Genomic DNA, 21,469 nt, shown 5'->3' on the forward strand with positions numbered 1-21,469 from the left:
CTTTATATATTTTCATTGATTTTTAGAGGGAGGGAGGGAGACAGAGAGACAGTAACATCAATAATGAGAGAGAAACATTGATTGGCTGCCTCCTATGCATCCCCTACTAGGGACAAGCCTGCACCCCGGGCATGTACCCTCACCTGGAATTGAGGCCTGACCTCCTGGTTCATAGGCCCACGCTCAACCACTGAGTCACACCAGCCTGGTTCTAGTCTGAAAATTTTAATGAGAATCTAAAAAGAAGTTTTCTATGGTAAATTAAAAATTTTGTTCATGAAAGTGGTTAAATGTTCATGTCCTTGTCAAACCACTATTTTTTTAATGGACTCCTCAATTGCACTTCTATAACTTGCTAAAAGAATACAAATATTGCCCTCATCCATCTCACTGTTGACACAGAACTTTTGGCCACATTGGGGAATTTTATGACTCTACCTTCTGGATCAAAATAACCTGGTGAAAGTTCTTGATCTACTTAGACTGGAAATTCTAATCCATCCCATCTCTTCACTTGCAGATAAGGTGACACCCTGGACATGGCCTCAGACATCCACATGCCAGGCCCGGTGTGCCTCATTGAGAACACTAACACGCAACTAGTGGTTAATCCAGAAGCTTTGAAGATCCTGTCTGCCATTACACAGCCTGTAGTGGTGGTGGCCATTGTGGGTCTCTACCGCACAGGCAAATCCTACCTGATGAACAAGCTGGCTGGGCAGCAAAAAGGTGAGGGGCACCAGCTAAACTCTGCCAGGTCCCTCTGTCTACCCACACTCCCAGCTTTGAGTATGGTGCTACAGGAAGAGCAAGGTAGAGATGGGGAGGAATTTTGAAAGCGAGCTTTTAATCTACCATTATGCTCTTATTTTACTGTGGTCTCAAAGAGTCAACTCACTGTCTCTTCCCACTTTCCTTAATTTCCCTTTTAAAAGCATAATTTGTATTTTTTTCCTAGAATTCTGTTTAATTTTTTAAAGAATCACCATATCATTTCCCACAGCAACTCTACCATTTTCCAGGATTCTAATTTCTCCACATTCTTGCTAATACCTGTTATTTCGTTGTGTGGGTGGTGGTTTTTGTTGTTTGTTTTTATTGACTTCAGACAGGGGGAGAGGGGGGGGGGTTAGAAAGAGAGAGAGAGAGAGACATTAATAATATGAGAGAATCATTGATTGTCTGCCTCCTGCATACCCTGCACTGTGGATTAAGCTTGCTGCAACCCAGGCTGGGAATTGAACTGTGACCTCCTCGTTCATAGGTCAGTACTCAACCACCAGCCACACTGGCTGGGCTGTTATTTTGTTTTTTTGATAGTGATCATCCTAATGGGTGTGAAATAGTATATCCTTGTGCTTTTGATTTGTATTTACTGGATAGCTCGTTCTGTTAATTATCTTGTTATGTTTTTTTGGTTATTTGCACATTTTCTTTAAGGAAATGTCTGTTCAAGTCCTTGGCTCAATTTTCACTAGTAATTGGGTTTTTTGTATTCTTGGGTTGCATTGCAGGACTTATTTATATATTCTGGATATCAATCCCTTAACTGAGAAATATTTTCCCCCATTCCATAGGATTTCTATGAAACTCTGTCGATAATATCCTTTTACCCACAAAAGTTTTAATTTTGAATCCAACTTATCTATTTTTCTTTTGTTATTTAGGCTTTTGGTGTCATATCCAAGAAATCATTCCAAATTCAATATTAAGAAGCTTTCCACCTATGTTTTCTACTATGAAGTTTATAGTTTTAGCTCTTACATGTAGGTCTTTGAACTCATTTGGGTAATTTTGTAAAAGGAAAGCTTTCTATCTTGCACCATTGAGTGTGATGCTGGCTGAAGGATTTTCATATATGGCTTTTATTATGTTGAGTTAGTTTACTTCTAGTCCTAATTTGTTAATGATTTTATAATAAAAGTTGTTTAATGTTTTTATGTATTGGATATTAGAATTTCCCTGTTTCTCTGTAAAATCAATACTGATTGTAGTTGGGGTTTCTTTTAATGTATTTTTGATTTTGGAGAAGAAGGCAGAGTTAGAAACATCAGTGATGAGAGAGAATCATTGATTGGCTGCCTCCTACACAACCCACACTGGGGATTGCGCCCATAACCAGGGCATGTGCCCTGCCCCATAGTCGAACCATGACCTCCTGGTTCTTAGGTTGACGCTCAACCTCTGAGCCACACCAGCCAAGCTACTGGCTGTGGTCTCCCCTAACCTTGATTATGTTCATGTTTATCTCCATTTTAAGACACATCTGCTATGAAAACTCCACTCCCTCTCTCTCCTCTCCCGCTGAAGGCTTCTCTATGGGCTCCACAGTTCAGTCTCACACCAAAGGCATCTGGATGTGGTGTGTGTGTCACCCTAAGAAACCAAACTACACCTTAGTTCTGCTTGACACTGAAGGGCTGGGAGATGTAGAGAAGGTAAGTATTAAAGATTCAATTTAGAGATAATCCCTTCATTTATGGGTATTGTCTACAATATTTAATACTTTTTCTTTTCTTTTTTAAAAATTTTATTACTATTATTTTAATTTTTATTCAAATAAGAGCTGGCAATAAACCTTAAGTGTTGTTTTTTTTTTTTCATTTCTGTTTATGTGCTAAGAGACCAAGTTTTGCAATCAGGGATTATGAAAATATAAGGCGGAATCCTAGAAGAGCATAGTGCTCATTAGATAATATTCTAATTATTAACAAGAAGTTATAAGCTAAGCCAGTTAACACTGATGCATAAAGGTACCACAAACAAAATCAGCCATGAGTCCTATCCTGCAGAGAACTTTAGTTAAGGATGAATGTTCAGAGTTCCTAAACTGAAGTTTAAATTTAAACTCTGTTATTATCACAGTGGCCTTAGCAAATGATTTCACTTCTTTTAACCTCAGCTTTCTGAACTGTAAAACCGATGCAAACGGTCTATATTTGTCTCATAGTGTCGTTTTGACTATGTAATAAGAATGGAAAGTGTTAGGTGAATAATAATGACTAGATAAAATAGCTATAAGTATTATTACTCTTACATAAGTCAATTTTGCTGCAAAAACATAGAGAAAATTAAATTACATTTAAGACTTTAGAGTGCCCACCAATCTGGACTGTTTGCTTTGCAATTATCTGTCAATGGTCATAAGGGGACCTACTGAGAATCAGTGCAACCGAAAATACTAATCAGAAGACTAGTCAAAGTACAAGTCCTACTAACAATCATTTTCATTTGGATTTGTTTTCCTCTTATAAGTCATTAATCTAAAAAAAAGCCACTCGACTAAATGAGCATCATTTACTACTGCTGATCTGGAAAGTGCCATGAGAATAAAACATAATCCTGGCCCAAATGTGTTCTGATTTTCAGGGTGACAACCAAAATGACTCCTGGATCTTTGCCCTGGCAATACTGCTGAGCAGCACCTTTGTGTACAATAGCATGGGGACCATAAACCAGCAGGCCATGGACCAACTGCAGTATCCTTTTTGTGGTCCAGAACAGCATCAAAATCAGATGGGAAACTAGTACCTAAATACCAGCTCCCTGAATGTGAATCCTGGCGAATCAAGCACAAAAAGAGAAAGTATGAAAAATAATTCAAGGGCAGGAAGAATTAACACTTGAGTTAGAAGCAAAGCCAAAACGAAAGTTTGGAATTTGTGGGACTAATATGGAATGAGGGGCACTGTTCTTTTACACCACTTATCCTTAGTTTGCTACTAAGCTATGTGACAGAGTTGACAGAAAAAATAAGAGCCAAATCTTCACTTGATGCAAATGAGGTTGAGGATTCAGCTGACTTTGTGAGCTTCTTTCCAGATTTTGTGTGGACACTGAGGGATTTTTCCCTAGAATTGGAAGCAGATGGGCAACCCATCTCAGCAGATGAGTACCTGCACAATTCACTCAAACTCAGAAAAGGTAAAGGGGACTGAGAACTGATTATTGGGAATCACAAGCCATTAGAAACCATCATCTTTTACTTTTCTACTAGTGGCCCGATGCACGAAATTCATTCACGGGGGTTGGGGGGGTGTCCCTCAGCCCGGCCTGCACCCTCTCTAATCTAGGACCCCTCAGGGGATGTCTGACTGCCAGTTTAGGCCTTGTTGGTTCAGGCCTAAACTGGCAGTAGGACATCCCTCTCGCAATCTGGGACTTGCTGGCTCCTAACTGCTCACCTGTCTGCCTACTGATTGCCCCTAACCACTCTACATGCTGGCCTCATGGCCCCCAACTGCCCTCCCTTGCCAGTCACATGGCCCCCAATACCCTCCTGGCCAGCCTCATGGACCCTAGCTGCCCCCCCTACCGGCCTCATGGTCCCCAGCTGCCCTTCCCTGGTGGCCTCATGGCCCTCAACTGCCCTTCCTGGCCAGTCTCATGGAAGGTATCCCGGCCTAATTAGCATATTACCCTTTTATTAGTATAGATTTAGTGTTTTTACATGTATAGTTTTCTACTTCTTCTCAGCTGCCTAGTTCTAAGAATTAATGCTTGTTTAATATCTAAGTTCATAGATTTGATTTTGAGTTATCTTCTCCCCTCTTCTAAGAACAAGGTTCTTTTTTTTCACCTTTCCCTGCACTGTGATCTGATTGATTTTTATCTCCCTGGTTAGGGCTTGTGATGCTGTAATTAGCCAAAGAATATGGAGTAGAATGGGCATTTATTTAAAGAAAATAGATTAAAGCTTAACAACGCGCTAGGCCAGGGCTTTGCAAACTATGGCCCACAGGCAAATGATGGCCAATGCAGCCTGCCAGCTATCTTACAAATAGGTTTTACTGGATGAATACTATGTAGATTGTCCATGGCTGCTTTCATGCTGTAATAGCAGAATTGAATACTTGGAAAACAAACCACCTGACCTGCAAAGCCTAATATATTTACCATTTGACCATTTACAGAAAAAATTTCTAAGCCCCTATATTAAGCAAAGCCCTTTTTTATTATCTTTCTCCAGGTACCAGTCCTAAAGATAAAAATTTTAACCAGCCCCGACTTTGTATCCGAAAGTTCTTCCCGAAGAAGAAATGCTTTATCTTTCATCAGCCCACTCATTGGAAGAAGCTACGCCAACTGGAGACAATGCATGATGATGAACTGGACCCCGAATTCGTGAAAGAAGCTGCTGACTTCTGTTCCTACATCTTTAGCAAGTCCAAAGTCAAAACTCTTTCAGGAGGCATCCAAATCAATGGACCCCGTAAGTCCACTTCCCAGTCATTACTCTCACTGCTAAGACTAAAGGAAGGTGGAATAGCATTCACCTAGTTTCATCTTTGAAAAGTGCAAATCTACTATTACTGTGGTATAGTCCAGATGACACAACATTTCTAACAGATTTTGTTAATCAGATTTTGTGGGTGAGAAAAGATAGAAAAGGACAAATACAAAAGCTCTATTGGTTAAAATTGCCCTAATAAGCTGGACCTTTACTATCCTATATAATAAAAGCCTAGGTACGTCGAAGGGAGAAGGTGGCGACTGGCAGGAATGTTGGGAGGGAGAGAGTGTGAGAGTGCGAGGGATTGATAGAGGAGTGTGTGGATGTGTGTGGTGTGTGTGTGTATGAGCTAGGGACAGTTAGATTCTGCAGGTCTTCTAAGGGTCTGCTAAACCGGGCAGTCTTAGATGGCAGAGCCCCGCTCCCAGCGCGGACACTCCTGGACAGCCAGTGCGGGCACAGAGACCATGCCATCTTGAGAAACAGAGCTGCCTGAGACTAGGATCCTGGCCTCAGCACCACCCAGTCTGGTCTCAGATGCAAACCAGGGCCCTGCAGCCACTGGGGACAGAGACCTGCGACCACAGCTTCAGACCCATGGACACCAAGAATCCAGACATCCCGGCGGCAGATCTCTGTGATTAACAGAGTCCATCCCCCTTCCTGCAGGTTCACAGGAGGTGCCACAGTAACTGATAGAGCCATCACTTGCCCAGGCCTCAGTGCTGCTACAGGAGTCTTAGCCTGGAAGCACGCGAACACTAGGAACTTGTTCCCCGCAGCACAGGGTACAGGAAACTTAGCCTGGAAACGTGTGAACACTGGGGGCTTGTTCCCCGCAGCAGAGGCTCCGGGACCCCGATTCTCCTGGCAGGAGGCAGCACTAAGTACCAGTGACTTGACTCTGTTTCTTATCACCTGTGCCTGGGATCCCAAATTCCCAGTGCATTCACACTAAGAGCCAGTGACTCCAATTCTTGATGCATGTGCACACAGGGACCCTGATTCTCAATGCAAGGCTGCACGAAGCAGCATAGACACTGATACTGTATTCTTGGGTAACTCTGATTCCTGGCACACGCTAGGGGAATTTGATTTTCAACACACTCCAGGGGGGTCTCTGTTTCAGCATGGTGCAGGCAAGGTCCATGAATCTAAGTGCACGCACGAGGCCACACTGAGTGCTGGTAATGCTGAATCTCAGCAAGCCTGGTTCCCACCAACCCACAACAACCACACATCTTAGTGTGAGAGCTCTTCAGTGACACTAGTGTGGTGTGAAGCTCCCACTGGACACGGCCCAGCCCCACGCAATTCGAAGTTTGAATCTTCCTGAGATAGTCAGAATGGGGAGACAACACAATCCCCAGAGGAAAGAAAATGAGTCGCCAAGAAAGGAAATTAGTGAAATTGAAGCATGAAACATGACAGAAAAAGAATTCAGAGTAATGGTTGTACAATTTATTTACCGAATGGATGAGAAAATCAACAACCTATCCAAGAATCAGGAAGAAATGAAAAGTGATATAGCAACAATCAAAAACACCATAGAAGGTTTCAACAATAGACTAGAAGAAGCAGAGGACCGAATTAGTGACTTTGAAGATAAGGTAGAGAAACAAGCTCAATCTGAACAGCAACTGGAAAAAAAAATTAAACAGCAGGAGAGCCTAAGGGAGCTTTGGGAGAACATGAAACAAAGTAACATACTGATAATAGGGCTGCCAGTAAGACAAGAAGAACAGCAAGGATTAGAAAATCTATTTGAAGAAATAATGACAGAAAACTTCCCAGATATGAGGAAGAAAAAAGTTACACAAGTACAGAGAGTCCCAACCAAGATGAACCCCAAAAGACCCACACAAAGACACGTCATAATAATGATGGCATATGTACACGACAAAGAGAGAATCTTAAAGGCTGCAAGAGAGAGGCAGAGAGTTACCTACAAAGGATCCCCCATTAGATTATCAAATTATTTCTTAACAGAAACACATCAAACTAGGAGGGAATGGAAGGAAGTATACAAAGTGTTGCAAAGCAAAGGACTGAATCCAAGAATACTCTATCCAGCAAGACTATCAATAAAAATTAAATCAGGAGCTTTGCAGACAAAAAAAAAAGGCTAAGGGAGTTTATCACTACCAAGCCAGCAAGGCAAGAAATACTAAAGGGAATGCTGTAAAAAGAAGAAATAAAAAGGTAAGAAAGAACACAGGCACAAAAATAGAAATGACTACAAACAAGTACCTTTCAATAATAACTTTAAATGTAAACGGAATAAATGCTTCAATCAAAAGACATCGAGTGGCTGAATAGATAAAAGGACATGACCCATATATATGCTGTCTACAAGAAACCCACCTCAGAACAAGGGATGCACACAGACTGAAAGTGAAGGGATGGAAAAATATCTTTCAGGCAAATGGAAATGAAAAGAAATCTAGGGTGGCAATACTTATATCTGACAAAAAAGACCTCAAAGTGAAGGCCGTAACAAGAGATAAGGAAGGCCACTTCATAATACTAAAGGGATCTATACAACAAGAGGATATAACCCTGATAAACATATTTCACCCAATGCAGGAGCACCCAACGACATAAAAGAACTCCTGGAAGATATCAAAGGAGAGATTGACAAAAATACAATCAGAGTAGGGGACTTAAACACACCACTGACATCACTGGATAAATCCTCTAGAAAAAAAATCAGCAAAGAAACAGCAATCCTAAATGATTCACTAGATCAGATGGATCTAATTGACATCTTCAGAACATTTCACCCCAAAGCCAAGGAATATACGTTCTTCTCAAGTGTTAATGGGACATTTTCAAAAATAGACCACATATTGGGTCACAAGCAAGGTCTCCCCAAATTCAAAAAGATTGAAATCATACCAATCATACGAAGCATCTTCTCAGACCACAATGGCATAATATTAGAAACAAACTACAATAAAAACAACCCAAAATACTCAAACACTTGGAAGTTGAATAGCATGCTACTAAATAATGATTGGGTTACCAATGAGATCAGAGAAGAAATTAAAAACATACTGGAAACTAATGACAATAAAAGCACAACAATCCAAAATCTATGGGACAGCATGAAAGCAGTCCTGAGAGGGAAGTTTATAGCTGTACAGGCCTACCTCATAAAACAAGGAAAAAATGATAGTAAATCATCCAACTCTACAACTCAAAGAATTAGAAAGAGAGCAACAAGAAAATCCCATAGTGAGCAGAAGAAAGGAGATAATAAAGATTAGAGCAGAAATAAATGACATAGAGACCAAAAAAAATAATAATACAAAAGATCAATGAAACCAAGAGTGGGTTCTTTGAAAGGATAAACAAGATTGATACACCCCTTGACAGGCTCACTAAGAAGCAAAGAGAGAGGACCCAAATAAACAAAATCAGTAATGAAAGAGGCGAAATAACAACAGACCACACAGAAATTCAAAGAATGGTTAAAAAATTTTATGAACAACTCTACTCCAACAAACTAGACAACCTGGAGGAAATGGACATATTCCTAGAAAAATACAACATTCCAGAACTCAATCCAGAAGATTCTAAAAATCTCAATAAGCCAATAACTATGGAAGAAATTGAAGCAGTCATCAAAAAGCTCCCAGCAAACAAAAACCTGAGGCCAGACGGCTTCACAGGGGAGTTTTACCAAACATTCAAGGAAGAACTAAAACCTATCCTCCTCAAACTTTTCCAAAGCATTCAAGAGAAAGGAACACTTCCCAGCTCATTCTATGAAGCCATTATCACCCTAATACCAAACCAGAAAAAAGACATCACAATGAAAGAGAATTATAGGTCAATATCCCTCATGAACATAGATGCCAAAATACTCAACAAAATTCTAGCAAATCGGATTCAGCAATATATCAGAAAGATCATACACCATGACCAAGTAGGATTTATCCTGGGGATGCAAGGATGGTACAATATCCACAAATCAATAAACGTGATACATCACATAAAAAAATTGAGAGATAAATATCACATAGTCATATCAATTGACGTAGAAAAAGCATTTGACAAAATCCAACACCCTTTCTTGATAAAAACTCTCAGCAACGTAGGAATAGAAGGATCATACCTCAACATAATAAAAGCCATATATGACAAACCCATAACCAACATCATACTCAATGGTAATAAACTAAAACCATTTCCCCTAAGAAAAGGAACAAGATAGGGATGCCCCCTTTCACCACTCCTGTTCAACATAGTACTGGAAGTACTAGCCATTGCGATCAGACAAGAAAAAGAAATAAAAGTCATTCAAATTGGGAAAGAAGTAAAACTGTCCTTATTTGAAGATGACATGATACTGTACATAAAAAATCCTAAAGACTCCATCAAAAAATTATTAGACTTAATAAATGAATTCGGCAATGTAGTAGGATACAAAATTAACCCCAAGAAATCTGAGGCATTTCTTTACACCAATAGTGAACTTACAGAAAGTGAGACTAAAAAAGCAATCCCATTTACCATCGCACCAAAAATATTAAGATACCTAGGAATAAACTTAACTAAGGAGGTAAAAGACTTATATGCGAAAAACTACAGGACACTGAAAAAAGAGATAAAGGAAGACATAAACAGATGGAAGAACATACCGTGTTCATAGATTGGTAGAATCAACATCATTAAAATGTCCATACTACCCAAAGCAATCTATAGATTCAATGCAATCCCCATTAAAATACCAAGGGCATATTTCACAGATCTAGAATGAATGTTCCAAAAATTCATCTGCAATAAAAAAAAACCTCGAATAGTTGCAGCAATCCTTAGAAAGAAGAACAAAGTAAGTGGGATCTCAATACCAGATATCAAGCTGTATTACAAAGCCACTGTTCTCAAAACTGCTTGGTACTGGCACAAGAACAGACATATAGATCAATGGAATAGAATAGAGAGCCCAGAAATTGACCTGAACCAATATGCTCAATTAATATTTCACAAAGGAGGCAAGAACATACAATGGAGTCAAGATAGTCTCTTCAATAAATAGTGTTGGGAAAATTGGACAGATACATGCAAAATAATTAAACTAGACCACAAACTCACACCATACACAAAAATAAACTCAAAATGGATAAAAGACTTAAACGTAAGACGGGAAACCATAAAAATACAAGAGGAATCCACAGGCAGTGAAATCACAAACATATGCCAAAGGAATTTCTTCTATGATACTGCTCCTAGGGCAATGGAAACTAAAGAGAAAATAAACAAATGGGACTACATCAAAATAAGAACCTTTTGCACAGCAAAGGAAACCATCAACAAAACAAGAAAGCCCAGTGCATGGGAGAACATATTTGCCAATGATACCACTGATAAGGGTTTAATCTCCAACATTTACAGGGAACTCATACAACTTAACAAAAGGAAAATAAACAATCCAATCAAAAAATGGGCAAAGGACCTAAATAGACACTTCTCGAAAGAGGACATACAGAAGGCTGAAAGAAATAAGAAACCATGCTCAAAGTCACTAATTATAAGAGAGATGCAAATCAAAACGACAATGCGGTGTCATCTCACACCTGTCAGAATGGCTATCATCAACAAATCAACAAACAACAAGTGTTGGAGAGGATGTGGAGAAAAAGGAACCCTTCTGCACTGCTGGTGGGAATGCAGACTGGTGCAGCCACTGTGGAGAACAGTATGGAGTTTCCTCAAAAAACTAAAAATGGAACTCCCATTTGACCCAGTGATCCCACTTCTAGGAATATATCCCAAGAATCCAGAAATGCCAATCAGAAAGGATATATGCACCTCTATGTTCATAGCAGCACAATTCACCATAGCTAAGATCTGGAAATAGCCTAAGTGCCCATCAGCAGATGAGTGGATTAAAAAACTGTGGCATATCTACACAATGGAATACTATACTGTGCTAAAAAAGAAGGAATTCTTGCCATTTGCAACAGCATGGATAGAACTGGATAGCATTATGTTAAGTGAAATTTGCCAGTCAGAGAACGATAAATACCATATGATCTCACTCATTTGTGGAATATAGAGAACAACATAGACTGATGAACAGGGACAGATCCAGAGACAGAGAAACAACAATCAGACTGTCAATCCCCGTAGGGAAAGTAGGCGAGGGTGTGGGTAAGGGGAAGAGATCAACCAAAGGACTTGTATGCATACATATAAGCCAAACCAATGGACACAGACAACAGGGGGATGAGAGTATGAGAGGGGGGAGAGGTTGGGGGTCAATGGGAGGATGAGGACACATTTTTAATACATTAACCAATAAAGAAATTAAAGGGGAAAAAGCCTAGGTACGTCACGCTCTTGCGTTACATCATCACAAAATGGGACCACAAGATGACCACCAACATATTGTCACAAAATGGCCACCACAAGATATGTGCCACAAGATGGCCAGCAGGGGATGGCAGTTGGGTGCGACCAGGACTGCAGGGGAGGGCTTTTGGGGGGTGGGGGTGGTCCAGGCCTGAAGGGGACAGCAGTTAGGGAAGACCAGGCTGCCAGGGGAGGGCAGATTGAGGTGACCATGCCTGCAGGGGAGGGCAGTTGGTTCAACCAGGCTGGCAGGGGAGGGTAGTTGAGAGGAAGATCAGGCCAGTAGGGGAGGGCAGTTGGGAGCACCCAGGGCAGTAGGAAAGTGCTATTGAGTGTGACCAGGCCTGCAGGGGAGTGCAGTAGAGGGCAATCAGCCCAGCAAGGGAGCAGTTAGGCATCAATCAGGCCAGCACAGGAGAGGTTAGTTGGCGATCAGGCTGGCAGGCAGGCAGGTGAGCAGTTAAGAGCCAGCTGTCCTGGATTATAAGGAAATCCAACTGCTGGTTTAGTCCCAATCCCACAAGGTTGGAGAGGGTGCAGGCCAGGCTACGGGATACCCCCACCCCATCATCTGTGCACAAATTTCATGTACTAGGCTTCTAGTCCCATATAATAGCTACTAGACAAATGTAGTAGCTACATTTAACTAAAATTACATGTAGATTAATTAGAATTAAAGAAAATTAACAATTCTGATTACATGGCTAGTAGCTGCAATATTATAGCACATGACCATCATCACAGAAAGTTCTCTTGGACAGTGTTCTGTTAGAATAAATAAAATGGAGGACTTCTTTTAAAATTTATTTTTAGTTTTTTAATCCTCACCCAAGGATGTTTTTCCATGAATTTGAGAGAGAGAAAGAAACATCGATGTGAGAGAGACACATTAATCAGTTGCCTCCTGCATGCACCCCAACTGGGGATTGCACCCACAACCTACGTGTGTGCCCTGACCAGGAATCAAACCCACAACTTTTAGGTGCATGGGACAATAATCCAACCAACTGAGCCACCTGGCCAGGGCAGAGGACTTTTTAAATATTTCAAAATATTGATTTTATAAATGCTTACCACGGACCAGAACTGATGATAGAGACATAAATGAGAGGTACATTTCCTATCCCAACGGTGCTTAGGGGTAAACACATGCACTCAATAAACACAGGTCTATGGTGCCTACAACAGAGGTTCTCACCCTTGATATATATCCATATCACTCAAGAATCTTGCCAGAGGAGAATTTAATTCAGTTGATCGGGAGCAGAGGTTGAGAGTCTGCATTTCTAGCAAACTTCTAGGTGATGCTAAGGACACAGATGTTGTGAGCCAAAAGAGTGTTGAGAGATATCATCAGATTTATAGAGGATGGACAATTTCCTCACCTCATCTACAACAAACATTATCTTTTGGTCTCTATTTGCAGGGCTGGAGACACTGGTGCTCTCCTATGTCGATGCCATCAGTAGCGGGGACCTGCCCTGCATGGAGAACGCAGTCCTGGCTTTGGCAAAAATAGAGAACTCGGCTGCAATAAAAAAGGCCATGGCCCATTATGACCAGCAGATGGCCGAGAAGGTTCACCTGCCCACAGAAACACTCCAAGAGCTCTTGGACCTGCACATGGCCGGTGAGAAAGAAGCCATAGAAGTCTTCATCAAGAATTCCTTCAAGGATGTAAACCATTTATTTCAAAATGAATTAGCGGTAATTTTTTTCTTATGATTACATGGATTAGGGTTTCAGAAAGCAAAGTACTGCTAGAAAGTAAAATGGGTATTTATCATGAGAGAAGGAATTCTTCCTAGACTTCAAAATGACAAAAACCACCATTTGTCATTATTATAGTAAGAAGAACCAATTTTATTATGATTGACTTAAAGTTTGAATATTTTTTTTCCTTTCATGCATAAACTATACTCTTTCACATAATTTAATTAAATGAATGCAGGTAGCAATCAAAGCTTTTCATCAAGTTACATGCTTGCTGTTATCAGATGATTTAATATTATAGCCAAAAGCAGAGAAGATGCAGTCTTAGTTATCTTGAGCAGGCTTACAATGAGCCACATTTCTTCCATATACAATCGCTGGTCCAATGTGAAAAGCAGAAGTTTCTTTCTGAAGGTGTATTTGTGGGACTAGAGAACCTAGTCCTGACCTATGTCAATGCCATCAGCTGTGGGGACCTGCCCTGCATGGAGAACGCTGTTCTGGCCTCAGCCCAGAAAGAGAACTCGGCTGCAGTGCAAAAGGCCATGGCCCACTATGACCCGCAGATGGGTAACATCAATGATAACATAAAGCTCGCAATCTGCCATGAACTTTACCTCCAAGGAAAAGGGGTCTTCAATAGAAAGACAGGATCTGGAGGAAAGATGTGGTCCTACTGAGGTGCCTGTAAGTTTTTACAGGGTCACAGAATGGTTTTTGAGAAGCCAGGTCAAGCTAACATTTTCTCTGTACTCTTTCTACGTCCTATTTTCACATTAAAGGCCCAGCTAGCAAGAAAGCGAGATGACTTTTGTAAAGAGAATATGAAAGCATCATCGGATCGCTGCTCAGCTTTACTTAAGGATATCTTCCATTCTTTAGAAGAAGACATAGAGCAGGGGGTTTATTCTAAACCAGGAGGATATCATCTCTTAATGCAGACTATGCACGAGCTGAAGAAAAAGTATCTTCAGGAACCCAGGAAGGGAATACAGGTAACCAGCATTTATCTGTCCCTCTGTTGCTCCCCTCAACCCCAAACTTCCCTTCCTCCTGGTCTCCACCTCCTTTCCTTGGATCTGCTCTCTCCATGATGGTTTCATTCCTCACCCCATATGGGACCACAGCGCCAACAGCTCCAAAAGTCGAGCCCTCAGTCAGAGAACAGAGACTCTCAATCTATATTTATATCAATCTCTTCCAAAGGATTCTGCTTCCCACAGAAGGAAAGTAGGGGAGGGCGGGGGTAAGGGGAAGAGATCAACCGAAGGACTTGTATACATGTATATAAGCCAAACCAATGGACATGGACAACAGGGGGATGGGAGCATGAGTTTGTGTGTGGGGGGGAGGTTGGGGGTTAATGGGGGGTATGAGGACACATTTGTAATACCTTAACTAATAATAATAATTAAAAAAAACACAAAGGATTCTGCTTCATAAGGTGCCAGACTTGGCCAACCTGGAGCATGTGCTCACCCTGTGACAGGGGCCCCTTGACTAGCACAAGGACCAGGGCCAAGCAAACAATTCCTACAGGAAAAGATGGTGGGCAAATAGGAATAAGCACTTCCTGCGATTTCCTATTACTAATGCCATTTTCTCTGGGTCCTAGAGTGAAGAAGTTCTTCAGACATACCTGAGGTCCAAGGAGTCTGTGACTGATGCTATTCTACAAACAGACCAGACTCTCACAGAAAAGGAAAAGGAGATCGAAGGTGTGCAGCAAGTCATGAGACAAGATAGCCTCAACAGCTTTTAAAGTTTAAATAATTTGGCTTGGAGAACCTGGGGTCCTTAAACAAAAGCCAGATGAGCAAAGATGCCTATGACTGGCCAAAGTCAGTCTCAGTGGGGCATAGGCATTCAGCAGCAACAATGACAGGTAAGTTCACAAAGAAGAAAAGGCAAGTTGGTCACCCACATGAATTTGTCTTCTTCCTTTCCTCCTGGCAGTGCAACGTGTGAAAGCTGAATCTGCAGGGGCAGCAGCAAAAATGCTGGAGGAAATGCAAAAGAAGAATCAGCAGATGATGGAGGAGAAAGAAAGGAGTTACCAGGAACATGTGAAACAATTGACTGAGAAGGTGGAGAAGGAGAAGGCCCAATTAATGGCAGAGCATGAGAGGGCTCTGTCTCTTAAACTTCAGGTATGTAATGGCATCACCTAGAGGTTTCCCTTTTTCTGTCCACTTTCCCTGACCTGTTTGTGTGGCTGTTAGAACACGAAACCTGGAAGGACCTTGCTTGCCCACTTGTACCTTTCAATCCCTGTCTGTCTGCCTGATTGGAGCCCGCCTATGTTGGGTTATTTAAAAAAAAAATTATTTCCCTTTATCTCACATCCAGTCCTTCATCAGTACATTCTTCAATCAATGGTAGCTATTATCTTCCAGGCATTGCAAATATGTCTTATCTGTATCTCCTGCCTAATTTTATATGAAGCAATAATTGCTGTGTACCTATACCTTAGGAGAAGAAACAGAGGTTCAGAAAAGATGAGCTTTTATAGGGTCACACAGATTGGTAAGATATATGAACCACCTTCAAACTTAGAGGAATCTACAATCACTGTTTTTCTGTCACACCAGGTATAACAATCACTGTTTTTCAGTCACACCTGGTATGACTTCGGTTCTAAGAGAACCTCTATGAGCAGAAAGATTCCTTGCCTCTCACACCTGTGTCTGCCACTCCTGACTGCTATGCCCTACATCTAGTTTGTGTAGTGAGTTATGTGCAGAAATCCTGTGTGGACAGTTAGGGGCCTTGATGTCCTTACTTATACCCTGCTACTCTTGTCACCAAGCTGTGGAGGCTTAAATCAAATTCCCTGATCTAAGATTCAGACACTTCCTTAGATTTTAAAAATTTTTTATTTCTGTCATGTTTATGTATATAAAAGTCTGAGTATAGGTGTGTGTGTGTGTGTGTGTGTGTGTGTGTGTGTGTGTGTGTGTGTAAAAGTGTCTATAAGATTTGAAAACAAACATATGACTAAGATTGCCCACATATGTTGTTCAGAAGTAATGGGACTTATAATTTAATTTTATCACTATATTAGAAGGTATAAGCCAAAATCTCTCTCAGCTAAAGGAAGCTCAAGAAAATCAATCATGGAGCTAGGATGTCCAAGAGAAAGCATAATGAATATTTATGGTAGAGAAAATTTCAAGAAGAAATTAAATACTAAGAATGTGGATACTAGCTAGAAGTTGAGATTTGCTTACTGCTGTACTTTATTTACTCTTATTTGTCCCTTTTTAGGAACAGGCCATGTTACTAAAGGAAGGATTCCAAAATGAGAGCAGAAAATTTCAGAGAGAAATAGAGAATCTCAAGAAGACCATGGCAGGACTCCAGAACTCTTGTATATTAATCTAAAGACCTAAGGCAAAGAGCTTCTCTGGTCACTCTACCCAAGGCATAACTCAAGCAGTTTTAGAATCTGGAAAAATGTTACAACTTGAGAAAAACTGACCTTCTTTAAGCTGATAAAAGAAATCTACAAAAAACCCTTCGCCTAACATACTTAATGATAAAAAATGGAATGCATTTCCCCTAACACAGGAATAAAGCAAGGATGTGCAGTCTCCCCACTCCTGTTAAAAAGAAAGAAGTAAGAAAGAAAGAAAGAAAGAAAGAAAGAAAGAAAGAAAGAAAGAAAGAAAGAAAGAAAGAAAGGAGAGAAAGAAAGAAAACTGCCTTTATTCTCACACACTATGATTATCCACACAGAAAAATCCCAGGGAATCTGCAACAAAAGCAAAAAACAGCAACAACAAAAACTCTTGGGATAAATACGTGAGTTTAACAAGGTTGTAAGATTCAAGGTCAATTCACAAAAATCCACTTTCAACTGTATTTTTATATAAAAGCAATGGACTATTGGAAACCAAAAATTACAAAACAATACCACTTACAATAGCTGGGTTTTTTTTTAAAAAATGGAATACTTCTGTAGAAATATAACTAAACATGCACACAATCTTCTATGCTGAAAAACATTCTAAGACCAAGAGATTATGGGATCGATCATGTTGTATGAATTTTCTTAGATTCCAATTCCCTTGTTGTTTTAGTGATGTTCCTTTTACACATTGTGGAGAAGAAGGTTCAAGACCCTTATTATTAGAGCTATCCCTGACAAAACCATATGCCTAGTATTTGTTACATTTCCCTGAGCACTAAAGATATGTCAATTGTGGGGGGCAGAGGTGGTATGGAGGGGGTCAATGGGAAAAAAAGGGGGCTAGCTGTAATACTATTCTATATAATAAAAGCCTAATATGCAAATCAACCAGAATGACCAGTTGGTAGGGGGCAGGGCCAGCAAGCAGAGGGCAGAGGGAGGGGACAGCGATTGTGGGGAGGGGGGCGGGAGGGTAGCAGCAGCAGAGGGGCAATGGGGGGTGCGGTGCTGGCCACTCCCAGCACCTTCCCCTGATCGGCCCATGAGCAGGCCTAAGCCCTCAGTTGGATATCCCCTGAGGGCTTCTGGTCTGCAAGAGGGCACAGGCCAGGCTCAGGACCCCCCAAGTGCACAAATTTTCATCGGGCCTCTAGTCAATAATAAAGATAAATTAAATATGTATATCCATTGTGTGTTAGGCTTTTATCCAAACAGAAAGAGGAAAAAATATGGCTCAGAACTCAGTGCCACATAATATGCCTACTACACACACATACACACACTCACACACACACACACATCCTACCCTTCCCACTCACTGTTCTTTGGCAGCAAGATTTCATAGAACACAAGACAGGAAAACTTACTCAGAGTTTTTTTTCCCCAAACTAAGTTCAAATCAGAGTCCCTAGGGAGTTAGATGAGGCTTCATGAAAAGCAGCCATTGCTTAGGCTACAGGGATCATTCATTCAAGAAACATTGGTTGAGTACCTATCACATTCTGCCAAGGAGTGGGAATATAGTTGTGGTCCCTCTCTTAAGGAGCTCATAGTCTAGTGGTGAAGACAGAGATTAAATAATACGGAAAACTAAATACCCAAGAAATTGAGGGGAGAGTATTTCTGATTTAGGAAGGAGTTGATCTAATCCCCTACCCCAACATGTCTCAGATGGTTCCTTAGTATGTCTTAATCTTATTTCCCTTATCAGTCAATTAGTGGAAAAAAGAAATCCAATTTGGGAGGGAGAGATAGAAAGAGACAGTGCCTATCACCTGGCCTAAAAAATCTATTTAATTAACATGACAGTGTGTCATGCTCACAGTGTCTCTCTTGGAGTTGATTGGTAAAGAAATGAAGAAAGCAATCGGTTCCATCTAGTGGTCAATATTATTATTACTCTTCACAGAACTTCACTACCTTTTATCACCAGAGTTTATTGTTTGTCTCTCCCCACTAGAATACAAGTGGGCAGGAACATTACCTATTTTGTATATCACAGGCTCAGCCACCTAGAAGGGCTCCTGGAACCCACAATAAAAATTTTTAAACACGAGGAGGGAAAATGGCAGAGGTATAAATAGACGTGTCCTGTGCCTTGTCCTGGAGCAGATAAGGGTGAGCAGCTGAAACGGGTAACATACAGCCTGAATAGGCAGAGGATTTTCAGCTGAGAGACTGTCTGAAGCTAGGAAAGACCTAGAACCCGCAGGAAAAAAAGGACAGTTGGAGACTGTGGCTGAAACCTCTCATGGTGCGCCAGCTAAGCAGCGGAGACTGCGCCATCTTGGGTGGCTGTTGCCAGCATCCAGAGACCAGCTACTAACCTGGAAACAAGGGATCTCAAGCAGCGTGACTGCGTGAACTTAGAGGAGCACTGCTTCTTCTCACGGAAAGGTTAGACAACCCTTAAAGGTGCGGTTTGCAATTCGGGTTGGAGAGAGGACCGAGCTCGCGCGCGGGGCAAAATCTGCGCCCCACAGAGTCCGCAGCCATTGGGACCAGCGTGACCCGCGAGTGGGGAAGGGGCCCCACAGGGCTGCTGGCAGAAGGGAACACTAAAAATAAGCCCATAGCTGGACTGGATGTAAAAAAGCAGCCTTGGACTTTGCCAATCTGCTGGCTGCTTGGTGCCAGGGGCGAGTGGGCGGGTGGAGACTGCACGCGGAGACTCTGCGCAGACCTGGAATGTGGAGGCTTGCGAATTCGCACAACTATCAGGCTCTTGTTACAGTTCCCCTTAGATCCGTGCATTTGATTATTAAACCCAGTGCATGGGATTCCCCAGTTGGGGTCATTCGAAGAGCCTGTAGGGGAAAGTTCTTTTTGGGGAGCCTGGGAAACAGCAGGCAGTAACAAAGAACCAGCTCTGGGCAGTGGTCTTTCCCAAATCAGTTCCAAATACTATAGAGAAAAAAAAAAATCCTACTGATAGAGAGGACTTATAGACTTGGAGGTCAATCCAGACACACTGCCACCCAGAGGCAGGGCCACGAACTGTCTCTTCTGTGATCACAAATAAAGGCAGTCTGGTAAACAAATACAACCTGCCTTAAAATCAGGTCTGTGGTTTACTGCACGGAGGGACAGTGTATCACAGGAAAGTTCAACACTCCCCTGAATGCCTGGCAGGACTAAGGTGTGCCAAAAAGAAGAGTGGAAGATCTGAAGCACCTTCACTTCCGAATATTTTTATATATATATATATTTTTTTTTAATTCTTTTTTCACCATTTCATTGAGAACCTATTTTATTATTTTTTTATTTTTTATTTTTTTCATCACTTGATTTTATCTTTTTAATTACTACATTTTTTAAAATTTTTAATTAAATCTTTATTGTTCAGATTATTACATTTGTTCCTCTTTTTTCCCCCCATAACACCCCTCCTCCCAGTTCCCGCCCCACCCTCTGCCCTCACTCCCCACCCACTGTCCTCATCCATAGGTGCACGATTTTTGTCCAGTCTCTTCCCGCATCTCCCACACCCCTTTCCCCCCCAAGAATGGTCAGTCCATTCCCTTTCTATGTCCCTGATTCTATTATGATCACCAGATTATTTATTCACTTGATTCTTAGATTCACTTGTTGATAGATGTATATTTGTTGTTCATAATTTGTATCTTTACCTTTTTCTTCTTCTTCCTCTTCTTAAAGGATACCTTTTAGCATTTCATATAATACTGGTTTGGTGGTGATGAACTCCTTTAGCTTTTCCTTATCTGTGAAGCTCTTTATCTGACCTTCAGTTCTGAATGATAGCTTAGCTGGATAAAGTAATCTTGGTTGTAGGTTCTTGGTATTCATCACTTTGAATATTTCTTGCCATTCCCTTCTGGCCTGCAAAGTTTCTGTTGAGAAATCAGCTGACAGTCGTATGGGTATTCCCTTGTAGGTAACTCAGTTTCTTTCTCTTGCTGCTTTTAAGATTCTCTGTCTTTTGCTCTTGGCATTTTAATTATGATGTGTCTTGGTGTGGTCCTCTTTGGATTCCTTTTGTTTGGGATTCTCTGCGCTTCCTGGACCTGTAAGTCTATTTCTTTCACCAAGTGGGGGAAGTTTTCTGTCATTATTTCTTCAAATAGGTTTTCAATATCTTGCTCTCTCTCATCTTCTGGCACCCCTATAATTCTGATGTTGGTACGCTTGAAGCTGTCCCAGAGGCTCCTTACACTATCTTCGTATTTTCGGATTCTTTTTTCATTTTGCTTTTCCAGTTGGGTGTTTTTTGCTTCTTCGCATTTCAAATCTTTGACTTGATTCTTGCGCTCCTCTGGTCTGCTGTTGGGAGTCTGTATAATATTCTTTATTTCAGTCAGTGTATGCTTAGTTTCTAGTTGGTTCTTTATCACAACATCAAGGGTCTCATTTGATTTCTTGAGGATCTCACTACATTTATCGGCAGTCTCACCAGTCTTTTCGAGGGCCTTACTAAGTTTATCGGCAGCTTCTAGACAGTTCTTGAGAGACCTTAAAAGTGTGGTTTTGAGCTCTATATCTTCCATTTCTGACATTTGCATGCTGTTTCTTTGTGTCCACATTTTTTTATCTTTTCTTGGTGCACCCCCTAGTGGTCTTTGTGCGCAGTCTTGTAGTTAAGCCTTGATTGTTGTCAGTAATACCAGGGGTGATTTGACCTCCAGGCTAACTGGCTATGAGAGTCAGCTGTGTCTGCAGTGGGAGAGCTTCTGTGCTGGATCTCTAGGGCGGTGCTAATCTAGCGTTTGCCTGAGGCTAATCTGGCAAATTTC

The 21,469-nt window shown here is 41.2% G+C and overlaps 1 protein-coding gene and 1 long non-coding RNA gene across 2 annotated transcripts in view; one reads left to right on the forward strand and one right to left on the reverse strand.

Moving 5' to 3' along the window:
* LOC132230852 (guanylate-binding protein 1-like) overlaps window positions 1–16,882 on the forward strand; it is a 178,060-nt gene extending 161,178 nt beyond the window's left edge. The window contains exons 2-11 of the mRNA XM_059688946.1: window positions 521–729; window positions 2,311–2,438; window positions 3,370–3,479; window positions 3,728–3,924; window positions 4,970–5,212; window positions 13,020–13,300; window positions 14,089–14,301; window positions 14,922–15,024; window positions 15,263–15,456; window positions 16,574–16,882. Coding sequence (XP_059544929.1) covers window positions 540–729; window positions 2,311–2,438; window positions 3,370–3,479; window positions 3,728–3,924; window positions 4,970–5,212; window positions 13,020–13,300; window positions 14,089–14,301; window positions 14,922–15,024; window positions 15,263–15,456; window positions 16,574–16,690 — 1,776 coding nt within the window. The 5' untranslated portion in view covers window positions 521–539 and the 3' untranslated portion in view covers window positions 16,691–16,882. The remainder of the gene's footprint in view (window positions 1–520; window positions 730–2,310; window positions 2,439–3,369; window positions 3,480–3,727; window positions 3,925–4,969; window positions 5,213–13,019; window positions 13,301–14,088; window positions 14,302–14,921; window positions 15,025–15,262; window positions 15,457–16,573) is intronic.
* Window positions 1–21,469, reverse strand: part of LOC132230868 (uncharacterized) — a 145,476-nt gene that overhangs the window by 4,272 nt on the left and 119,735 nt on the right. The gene's annotated exons all lie outside the window — the stretch shown is intronic.

The sequence above is a fragment of the Myotis daubentonii genome, chromosome 3 (genome assembly GCF_963259705.1).
Source record: "Myotis daubentonii chromosome 3, mMyoDau2.1, whole genome shotgun sequence".
NCBI lineage: Eukaryota > Metazoa > Chordata > Mammalia > Chiroptera > Vespertilionidae > Myotis > Myotis daubentonii.